Below are 12,528 nucleotides of genomic sequence, written 5' to 3' on the forward strand. Positions count from 1 at the left end.
TATGCTTGCCATGATTAAACCAAATAAGGTGCTCTTTAACAGAGACGGTATATGAAACTGGATCTGTGTAGAAATCGGTTCATGTCCTCACTGTGGAGGTTATCAAGCAAACTAGCTATACCGTATATATCTTTAACATAACTAGAGACCTGATGCATTATGATTTCATTAGTATAAATATACAGGGAACTTTATAATTCATCTGAGAAGTGGGAGAACTACACAATAAATTAATAATTTACAATCATTATTTGTCTTATGAATTGCTATTGTTATCATCATTTAAGGAAGGGGCTCCAGTATTGTTAGTGGTGTGAGAACAACACTGACCACCAGAACCATTTGTAGAAGAGTAATAGTCAGATGTCACTTCTGTTCCACAGTCAGAGGCAACTTTTGCTTCTCCTTCATCACTATCACTATCTGATATAATTGATGTTCGTCTTTGTCTACAGTTTACTAACTCCCTGTAAATGTATACTGGGTCCAATGATAATATACTGACAAAATCATTTTCATCTGGTGTCAGCGATTCTACTACACTCTTAGAATCAATCTGCAAGTCAACTGAAATAGTACAGAATTCCTGGTCCAAAAATAATACACACAACATATTTATGTGCAACTTCATACACTATACACACTATATGTGATATTCTCACCTCGTCAATTTTACTTCTCGTTTTCATTTCGAGTTTCCTTTGCTTCCTATACAACGAGGGAATTTTGTGTTACACACATTTAACATTGCATAATCGACATACTGTTTTTTCCAGTAAGCAAGCAGCATAACAGTTACCAGCAACACCACAAGGAAAATGACAAAGAGAAATGCTGCTGATATCAATAATGAATGAGCAGCTATGACCAATATCAATATCATCAACATTGCATTATGATAAATGTCATCTCACTTGTCTGTTGTGATTCTCTGGCAGTTGGAGGTGTTGTTGTTGTAGGAGCTGGTTGATGCATTGTAAAAGAATTTAGTTGCTGTATAGTAGTATTCGTTACAGTAGTTGTTGTAGTAATAGCAGTGGTTGCAGCAATATTATCAGTTAGCTGAGGTGTTGCTGTTTCAGTTAATACTAATGTAGAAATTGATTTAGAAATTACTGGCATTGATTGAAAAATTGAAGAAGATTGTTCACTAGATGAGAACATTGATAGTGTGGGTGTGAGTCTTGTGATTGCTGAAGTGAGAATAAATATGAAAATTAATACTAATAGCATAATATTATTCAAACAAATGCACACAATTATAATAGATTTTCCACAATACAAGTACTTGGACTACCCAAAGTACTTGTATTCCTACTGAACTAAAGTAGCTACTTTTAAAAATTCGTTTTGTACTGCATTTTTAAGAAGTTATTTAAAAAGAACTGCAGCTGTGCGAGTTGAAAAGGATGAAATTTCTTGCTCTCTTCAACAGCAGATCAACAATATCCTCACACATGTGCTCATCAAAACACACTGCCCAGTATTTTGATCACAATCCACTCATCAGTGAATAGGTCATCTTTAATAGGAACTACTCTAAAAACTGTTACTTGATAATGCAGCACTCGTGAACACAATATAGCCTATGCTATCAGAATGTTGAAACTGCATGGGTTACTACTGCTGACCCAAATCTGACCTGGATTGGATGCTTTGGTGGAACATGCAATACACATATAATCAAACTGTAACACCATAACCAAACATTGACTAGTGGGCGTGCATGGCTCAACCACATAACATTTCATGTAGCTTTGTGCATGGTTGCACTACCTTTGACAGTACACAATTATATTGAAAACCTTATAACATCCCATATCTCCATATGAAGTTAATAGTATTACTAATGATGTAATTAACCATATAATAACAACACAGTTTGTGATGTCACCATTGTGACAACCCAACTAGGATGGACCTCACCACAATGATGTCACAACAGTGCGGGGTACTTTGAACAGATGGGGTAGTTATTGGATGGAGTAGCTATTGGATGGCATACCATTTTGCTATGTAATGTTAACCATTATGCACCTTCACAATATGTGACCGGATCTGCAAAACCCCGACACAATCGCGCATTTTTCAAATTCCTGTTTAGTAAATATTTATAATCTACCTAGCCAAGTGTACCCTCTGGCAAAATTTCAGCCTCATATGCCAATAGTTTTAGGAGTTACAGCCCTACAAAGTAGCAACAACAGAAAAATTGATTTGTACAGCAAGTATAGGGAAAATAAATTACAGGCGACTACCAAAATGGTTGTAACTTACCAACAAATCGAGGTACGGAGCTACAATTTTCACCATCGTGTTCGCCATGAATAGAAGAATCAATTACTGGGTAGGTTTTTCCTTTACTCACCCTCCTTCACTGCATACAAAGGCAGAATTCGTGAAGAAAATTGATCGCATACGATCACTTCGACATGACGTAAACAAACGCTCATAACGTCCGTATCCTTGGGTCTACTGCAACGAAACAAAGATTTTCCAACTCCTCTTTAGCAGGCGAATAAGATGATATTCAGGGTTTTATTGCTACTCCCTTCCTTCACTAAGAAAGAGGTGTTCAAAAAATTTACGGAATTTTTTCAATAATACACAAGTATTTTACCCATTGTATTCAATGCTTTATACTGGAAATTTAGGTTTGCGCGATTGTGTCGGGTTTTCGCAAATCCAGTCACATATGTTTATTACCTAGCTGTTACATACCCATTCTATACCCAAAAAGGTCACAGTCATTTTATCAATTATGACATCACATCTTGCATGGCAGATAAGGTGCCAGACATGGGGTCAAATACATGAGTATTGTATTTAATACAAATCTTATATTTGTAGTTTAGAAACAGGATGTATTTGCATTTGCAATTAAAGTATTAAAATACTTACAATTACTTCAAATACTTTAAAAAACAGTTTCAGAGATACGGAGTTTTCAGACTTATGGACCACCCCTGGTCCCAAGGGGTTCGGATAACTGAGGTTCCACTGTAGCTCTATGTATGTACAGGGGGTGCATGTGTATATGGTGCGCTATTTGTTGCATCTTTTATCTGTTAGCCTGCATCTCTTGGATTGGTGCAATATTCAAGTCTTTCAGTGGGTGCATACAAAGCCGGCACACACAAAAATTGGGTTGCTAGTTGAACCAACAGGAAATATTTAGTTTCCAAAACTTCTCTTGTAGCCATCAGACATCAAAGTGATACTGTCTTGCCTATCAATTTAAAAATGTCATTTTCTGCATAAAAATAACCTTAATCCTTAAACCCACAAAAAAAAAAACTTTTAGGGAATGCGTGTTTACACAATATGGGCATGCATGGTGGGGTAACATAATTCTTACAGCCTACAACTACACATTGATTAAAAGTCTGTTCACTGGGCTACTTGGAGAAGGTTAAATGAACACTAATTACAGTGGCTTACTTCTTATGGAGCGATGAACAGTGACGAGTCACATCTCCATGTTTCAAAATTCTTGCCATGTGTTTAACCTCGATTGTGGGTTTACTCATGTAAGTCATATATGGACTGATAGAAAATTTAACAGTGAATCAAATGGAAGTTGCTACAAGGTGATAGGAGTAACCACCATCAAGTTATCGACCATTTTATAAAAGCATGTAAATGGTTTGCATGTTTCCTTAACAAAAAGTTATTTTCATTGCTAGTTTTGGCCTCACCATTTAGTGTTAGGGTAAAACCCTAGGTATTACTTTAATCCTTGTTACATCACAAGTAGAATGACGTAAATTGCATAGCCATAGGATGGACACTTCAAAACATACAGCACTTTGTGCAAGGCATGCGTATTTACCAGTTTTCTAGTTAAGGGTTAAAATTGCATAACGAACAAATATTAGTATTATCAACTACCCTAACAGAACAGTCACTGCTCTAATAGAGCAGTCATTTCCGTAGTTTGGTCAACCAAGAATCTGGATAACTGAGGTTCCACTGTAGCATGTTGCCTTAACAATAACAGTAGTTTACAGTAATAGCAAAAATAACGATACTGAATAGAAGACAACATGCATATAGTGTAGATAGACAATTAAGTAGTTGATATTTGCATTTACATACTGTTCTAACAAAAGTAATTGTAATTGTATGTGTATTTGTAGTATTTGCAATTTTCTATGCATTGTATTTGACCCTAAGTCTGTAAGGTGCACTAGAAGTACCAATACACTGTACTGTTGCATCGATAATCGGTTGAATAATCAGTAACAGCCGATAGCTAATTTTGCAAATATTGATATCGTTCACGAAACAGAAATAATAAGCCGATTAACCGAACCCCACAATCAATCAGTAAACATGGTAATAAACATGTGATAGTAAAGAAAGTGGTGAATGCAGTGGTCCGTGGTAAAAACATTTATTTGTTGTAACTGTTTAGGTTTGTTTGTCTGCGAAAAGTATGGCTGCAAGGTTATAGCAGGCTGTGTATGTTTATCAGCCGCCCACACAATTAGTTGATCACCCTTCACAAAGGCTCTGGAATCCCACTAAAAGCATTGCTTGAGAAGCTGGCTGTATGGTCAGCAAATTGATTTGCTTGTCTATGCTATGAGTCCCTGGTCACATCTGGTCTTACAGTGCATTACAGCTGTCCTTTGCATTATACTTATGGACACTTGTTTGTATTATCATGCAGGAGTCCATAAATACTACAAGGTGCTGTACCTTGTGGTACCTACAGGAGCTGGCAATGTAATACACCAAACAATAACAAGTTCAATGCTATAGATATATGTTAAACAAATTTTCTATTATGTACACTACAATTGCACTATTGAACTGCTTGAAGAAATAGGGACTCAAAGTCTCAAACTCAATCATTGCATAGTCTGTGAGGTAGTCATTGAGCCATTCAACAGTACTCAATACAACACATGTTACATTATTACCATGCCAAGAAATGTACAGGCTTCTCAGCCCAATAACCCATAACACAAGTGATATGGAATGCTTTTTTTTTTTTTTTTAAAGTATGTACTCACATGCAAAATTTATTACAAACACACACACATCAACATTACTAAGAGAATAACACATTAGCAAAAATTTTGATGTGGAATTTACGGTAATTAAAGTGGCTGTTATCAAACTCGTCAAATTATTCTTTGTGTTTTTAATATTTAGCCAATTAAATTTGCATGCCTGACAAAAAGCAAGTATGTTGTATTAAACAAGCTTATCAAGTGAAGTACGACCAAAACTTACTGTAGTCATACTTCAATTGTATGGGAGACTCAGTCTGTTCTAGCCACCTAATTCTCACTATCATTTGTCACGCTACAAACGCGAAATATATTTTGCTCACAAAACCTCCCGCTTATATGTAGAGCACACACACTACACAAACACTTACACATATTAACACTAGTGGGAGTAATACTTGAGACGGTGGTAGGTAAGTCAGTAACAGTATCTGTCCAAAGATACAATAGTTATGTAATACAGTACAATGTTGTTATGTAATACAGTACAACGTTGTGTCGCAAGAGTGCAAGTGATAAAAAAAACTAATTAAAGGGCATAGCACTTGCTTTGCTTGTGATTATTCATCCCAAACAAAATGGGATGAATAGTCACGAGTGAAACAGGTGCCACGCCCTTTAATTAGCAAGTCTTGCAGTCTCACGAAATACATACATTTGAGTGGTACCGTATACACACAATCACAGTTTGTTGTGCATAATACATCATGAACACTTGGCACAATATGTTTAATAATCACTATATCAACCCAGTAAATAAAATTAGGAAAACAAGGGATACATTTATAGTCATGACTAAACATGTCCAGTGATATACCTGAAGGTGTAGGCAACCTCCTTGTTTCACTACTTTTTTCTATAATCCCTAATCATTTTAAAATTATTTCTGGTGAACATATATCGCATCAAAAAAATATAGCACCAGGCATACCACGAAATTAAGTTTGCATCTGAACATGTTATTACTGAGAAGTGAAATGGAAATTACACTTTGCTTTCAACCTGTTACACAGCATTAAAAATGAAGAACATTATGAGAAGTGTCTCTGCAGTCACTAAGGAAAATACGGACAATTCCTGTTACAAACATGTAAGTCCATGAAGCATACATTGTATGTACTCATAACTGTGGTATGCCTGAAGCAATGTCAAACAGTGAAAAAATTAAGCTTGTAGCATTAGCCATTGTTGAATTACACTCATCTGAAACAAAGGCATCAGCCAGTCAGTCAGCAGAGAATAAAACTTTGTAGTAACTTGCATATTTCACAGTGACCTCAATGTCAGATTTAAATAATCAGTTGTGGGCAAAACTAGATAAAATTATTTTCTAAGAAAAACTAATTAATTGGTGGTCACCTGAAGAATTTGTGATCTAACCAACCAAATACCAAATACTATTCACAACTTATTAATACAACAACAAAGCAATGTATTAATCCTAGAATAGTGCAAAAGGTCAAATTATCATGACAATATAATTATAGCATCATCTCAACCTATGGTCCAGGTGTTTTATTTTCAAGCAATGATTTACACCAGCCACTTAACAACACTAAAGTTTATATATACAAGTACATGAAAACATTTGGAATTTTCAACTAGAGTAGGGACCATAGCACATCGATAAAAAGTACTGAAACAAGTTGGAGTAGTCCATGATATTAAATCACTGTAAAACAATAAGAAGTGTTATATCCCTACTGTGCTCTTCTGTTATGGTATCTTGAGCACAGTAGGGATATAACACTTCTTATTCTTTTACTGTGATTTAATATCATGGGCTACTCCAACTTGTTTCAGTACTTTTTATCGATGTGTTATGGTCCCTACTCTAGTTGAAAATTCCAAAATTTTTTTTGTGTACTTGTTTGTTAACTTTTTTGTAAATAATTTTATTACGACTGGTAAACCCACGCATACCACATCTGAAAAGGTACCGTGTGTCCCAGCTATATAAATTATCGTCTGAAAAGTGAAGTATCCATTACGCTTCGTTGTCAGCTATGTTCAACCCGTTACACAGCATTTCGAATCAAGAACTGTTCGAAAAGCACCTCTACAATCCACGCATACCAAAAGAAAGAAATCGTGCCGTGCGCCCCAATCATAAGTTATTAATTATCGTCTGAAAAGTGAAGTATCCATTATGCTTCGCTGTAGGCTATGTTCAACCCATCACACCGCAGTACGAATCAAGAAAAGCACCTCTGCAAATCAAAATAGCCACTATGAAAAATACGGACGATTTCCGTTTTGAAGGGAAGCCATCATGTGCTCGTGCCAAATCGACACCTTTCCCTGTCAGTAAAGATGAATGGGACACAAAGGAGGGCACTGGTAAGTCCATGAAGAATGCATTGTACGTACTGCGGTACGCCAAAAGGCACCTGACGGGCTGAAACGACGTTGAACAGTGAAAAAATCAAGCCAGTAGCTTTAGCCGTTATCGAGTTACGCTTGTCAGAAGGCATCAGTCAGTTGCTCAGTCAGTAGAAAATTCCGCTGAATAAAAAATTTTTAAATTCCGTAGCAACTTGTTGAAAGCATTTCGGGTCAATCTGAAAGCTTGTTTGGGCTTAGTTTTACCTCACCAATACTGCCTCATCGTCATAAGGGAAAATTGAGGCTGGTTTTTTGGTAATATTATTTTGTGGGCCACGCCTACTCCTTTGTGGTCCCTACTATACAGTTACTATCGTAGTGTATGATACAACACCAGCAATCATGTATTTCATGGAATCAATTTTTCCTGGCAATTCATTTAAATTTGTTACTCTACACCTTGTACTGCACCAGGTGTTCATTTGAGACAACATTTAATCAAAACCAGGTGTTTATTAAGCCTGGCTAAACTATGCAAAATTTGGAGGAGGATGATACATTGAACTCAGTATAATGCAGTAAAGCATCATTGCTCCATTTATAGAATACATACACGACAAGTCTGGTAAAGTTGTATATACCACCCCCAACCACACTCAAGCACTTTTTTACTAAACAGAGTACATTGTCTTGAAGCTTATACGATACACGATCTGAACCCCATTAATTTTCAGTTTCATATTGCAACTGTCGAGGGTCACATGAAATACTAAATACAACAATGCAATCAAGTAGACAACTACTGTACTTGCTAAGGTATTTAGTAATTGGTATCACTTACAGGTGTAAGTCACAGATCAAGGACATAGTGTTACATTAGAAAGTGCATAAAATAAAATTCATAAAGAGTTAAGTGTCATTTTATATGTAGACATAGTCACAAGTACATAAGTGGCTGTCTCAGCATAGTTCACACAAGCAGGTATTTCGAAAACAACAAAATTTAAAAGTATTAGAGAAATTACTCATGCTACAAAGAGAAGTTTTAATCGAGCCATCACTTGGAAGCCAGCCTCAAACCTATACACCATCTTATTTGCCTGCTCATGGAGAGCTCAAAAACTTTTATTTCGCTTCCGTAACACCAATGGTGTGGTGTGCCACGTGCATTCGTTTATGATGAGGCAGACATAAACAAGATTGTCATATTTGAGATGGTAATAAAGGCATAGTGGGTTACTTTGGAGCAAAAAAAACTTTTTATATGAATAACTTCACAAACCACTGGTACCAGCAGCCTATAGGAAAATCCTGAATAATCAGCAAGCAACAATTTACCAAAAAAGTTTCAGAAACTACCGTATCAAAAAACCGTTCTTTAGCACATAACTCTGCCATATTCTATGTATAATATGTATTAACACTCCAGAAAGAGAAAATTGATAAAACACTTCACAAACTTTCATTTACTCAAGGGGAACAAACAAACCATTACAAATAAAGCCTTTTCCAATGCAAATATGGTAACCACAATATATACCATATATAAATGCATTACTGCATTAGTATCAGAAATAAATTACAAACTTTCACAGAATAATAAACAAATTCTTTCAAATATCATAATTTTGCTTTCGCTAACACATTTTAACAAGTTATTCTCCTATACATAAGGTATATTATAATCACCAGGAGTGCATGAGTACCGGAATGCAGTTATGGGCTCCAGCAATCATGGAGCTATACATATTGTCTAATAATTGATGCAATATGTTGACTACAAAAATCACAATGCTTGATTCTTGAAGAACTAAGGATCTAATGGCAAAAAGCTAGGCATCATTAATGTTTGCCATTACAAGGGGAGTTTAAAATCTCTTCTAATACTTGTTTCGTTGCAGTACTATCCCAAGGTATAACTCACATGAGAACGATGTTAGTCTTCGTTGTTTCCATGTTTATCTATGGTCAGAGAAACAAGAGAAAAGCCTGTTCATGGTGAACACAGTCTAAACTCCATATACATATCACTGCAATCGTAAGTTCCAACTATTTTATTCATTAAGTCTCTATAATTTATTTTCCGTATTGTTGCTGGACAAATCAATCTATTTACAGCACTACGGTACTGCTTAAATGCAACGTCGCACTTGCTCGAGCGAGTCGATTTCGAGCAATCAAAAATTCGCTAATTAAATGGGCATGGCACTCGTTTCGCTCGTGAGTATTTATCCCCTATCTCGCACGGTGAATACTCACGAGCGAAACAAGTGCCATGCCCCTTTAATTAGTGAATTTTCGATCGCTCGCAATCGACTTGCTCGACCGAGTGCGACGTTGCATTTGAGCGGTACCGTACTTCATAGTACTGTAACCTCAAAAGTTTTCAACATATGAAGTTGAGCTTCACCAAACCATTCCAAATTAATAAAAACAGCACTACCACGTTATATTTTGCAGATCTAGTCATATATCCCATGTACTGTCACTTACCAAGATGGTACATCATAGTAGTACTTGACGTGGATATGACTGGTCTGTCTGAATAACAAAATATCATCAATTACAAAGTTATACAAACCATATTCTAGTCTATCAAATGAAAGGAAAAAATGTCTTTTATTAACGTAGAAACAAAACTAGACCCTCCCAGTCTACTGCATGCTTTACTCATAAATACAGAAATGTCAAAAACACACAGTAACCAGCCCTATCTTGTTACCAAGTCAACAAAGAAGTCACCACTCCAATAATAACTTATCAGGTTATGAATAATAGCTATGGTCTATAAAAGGTACCCCTCTGCAGCAGCCCTACAGTATTGACTATCAAGCTACAATGAATTCAATTGGTTATGTATACGAAACTTAAGCCCTATCATCTTAACAAACATACTGAAGTGATGTAGCAACTCATATTACCTGTAGTTATGGTACAGTTGAAGTCTTTACTGCATAAAGAATCATAGGCGGCATCCTTTATCCAAAACCAGCAAGTACCACTATCAGACAGATCAAATTTAGTTTCAGAGAGTGTGTACGTATGTGCCTGTCTTCTGTGACCATTTCTCTCACACGCACCCTGCCAAACATTGTAGCATAAAATCAACATACACAGCCACTTGTGTGCTTGTGTTATTACACTAACCTGTCTTGTTATATTTGAGCAGTAGTTAAGATTGGGATCTGTGCTACACTGATATTGTATACAAAAGCCAAATGGAGAGTCATCACGTGCAGACCATTGTACTTCCAATGATCCTTCACTACAGCTAACACGGAACTCTATGACTGGGTCTGAGCATTGGTTGAGTTGACATGGATACGTGTCTCCTGAGCCTGTAGCTATTACATGACAAAATCAGATAATAACATGTACAGCTAACACCACAAAAATGCAGACGTAATGCAGCTCTAATCTCCAAAACTTGTTCTGTAATGGCCAAACTTTTGTAATGAAAAGTTTACCTAAAATACTATAGCTTAATGTAGCTAATTATTACAAAAAAATACAACCAAGCCTGAAAGTTGTCTACACACATACATGCAGACAATTCATTGCACACACCTAATTAAGGCTCATACGAATAGTAGTTTTTACTATTTGAATACTCTTTAATCGCAACTACCGAATATTCGAATATTCATTTTCAGTATATGTGATTGGGATATCAATAATCCTGATATACAATATGCCTCCTTAATACAATACAGAATCAAAATGATTTGAATACTTACAGACAGCTGTATGTGAGATCAAGAATTTTTATGCACTGTACACCTGATGTTATATATTCCTTTGAAACAAATATTCGAATACCCAAAGTGGTATTCGGATATTCGAATTTGTTTGAGCCCTACACCTATTATTCATTCATCAGGTATATTACATGTATGTATCTTAGATGTAATAAGGAAATAGAGCAAATCGGTAATAAGGAAGCCAACGAGTATCATAACTCAACTGTTAACCTTGGTACAACATTCCAGTATGATCACATAAAAGCAGCCAAGCCAAATGTAGGCTCATTTCAAACTCACCAACACCTTATAACTTCATAGAGCAAAAGACAATGGTATACATGTATCTGAGTTGTGTGTACTCGCTTTGGCATAAAATCACTCCCTATGGTCAAATATTGTACATGTCTTAAGTTACAAAGAACCTACCATATACTTAGCAAGCAAATAAACTTTACATGGTGTAAGTATACATAATATCTAGTCTTTATTATATGTCCCCTAACAATGGAAGCACCTATCTAGCGTCCACACAACTCTCCACTTGAATAGTAGGCGTACTGCTATGAAATATAAGGAGGTTTAGCTATCCATCATGGATGTGCTAATGTGCATGATCTCATGAGAATTGGCAGTTTGACAAGTATGATAGATTACATGCCTGAGAGCTAGGCAGGCATGCAGAGGGCACAGCACAAGTGAATACTCATCACTTAGTGTACTTCTGCAAGGAAGAAAATTACAATGGGGCAAACATGGATGGGACCAGGTGGATCCGTTCCAATTCAGTATGAAACACTCATTAACGATAGGGAAATGTACACTCCATGTAGGTTAGTTAGTTCTACAATACAGCATCTTTATAGGTTGCTATGAAACACTTAGGACAAAGGAACCACGCCCCTTCTCTGCGAGAAACAAATTTGTCAAATTCATACATGCAATAATATCCTCTGTGTATTTTGTCAATTGCATTCATATGAAAACAAAGTGTTTCAACATTATTCACTGGCTGCATGTTCGACATACAGTCTAGCACTCCGGCAAGCATACCGAATAGAAATTCGGAACAATGCACCGGCATGCCAACATTGTCCATGCCAACATTGTCCATGCCAACATTGTCCATGCATACATACAGCGACGGCATCGCCTATATCCCATAATAAACACAAACAGCTCACCGATTGATATAGGGTGCCAGGGGAAGCCAATTACACAAATAATCGTCATCCAAGCACTCGCCATTGCCGAACTGCGTTATCCAGTTGAAAGTATAGCGTGTCTATGATGGTCTCAGATGTTCTACCTTATCAAAACAACTACTCCTCCTCCGCACGTATCATTGCACGATGAAGAATCTAATTAAAAGCCCTGTCACGTGTCACTTACTTTATTTCGGATGACGCGCAGCCGCTTATATAGGCACTTGTAGTATGCAC

General features: G+C 36.5%; 1 protein-coding gene across 1 annotated transcript; it reads right to left on the reverse strand.

The window, feature by feature from the left end:
• Nucleotides 1-153: 153 nt before the first annotated feature.
• LOC136261512 (uncharacterized) lies at nt 154-12,472 on the reverse strand. The gene is made up of 9 exons (XM_066055521.1): nt 12,271-12,472; nt 10,494-10,690; nt 10,268-10,427; nt 9,840-9,887; nt 5,393-5,452; nt 915-1,193; nt 765-861; nt 663-708; nt 154-586 (listed from the first exon to the last, which is right to left on the reverse strand). Exons 1-9 carry the CDS (start codon nt 12,332-12,334, stop codon nt 257-259), a joined length of 1,281 nt encoding a protein of 426 aa, XP_065911593.1. The 5' UTR covers nt 12,335-12,472; the 3' UTR covers nt 154-256.
• Nucleotides 12,473-12,528: the final 56 nt, after the last annotated feature.

Source organism: Dysidea avara, chromosome 7, assembly GCF_963678975.1.
Source record: "Dysidea avara chromosome 7, odDysAvar1.4, whole genome shotgun sequence".
Taxonomy (NCBI): domain Eukaryota; kingdom Metazoa; phylum Porifera; class Demospongiae; order Dictyoceratida; family Dysideidae; genus Dysidea; species Dysidea avara.

Coding starts and splice junctions, on each gene's coding strand:
- LOC136261512 (XM_066055521.1), bottom strand. CDS start 12,334: ATGGCGAGTGCTTGGATGACGATTATTTGTGTAATTGGCTTCCCCTGG. Junction 10,428..10,493: donor GCTCAAATATAACAAGACAG/GTTAGTGTAATA, acceptor AATGTTTGGCAG/GGTGCGTGTGAGAGAAATGG. Junction 5,453..9,839: donor TACTATGATGTACCATCTTG/GTAAGTGACAGT, acceptor ATCTTTGGACAG/ATACTGTTACTGACTTACCT.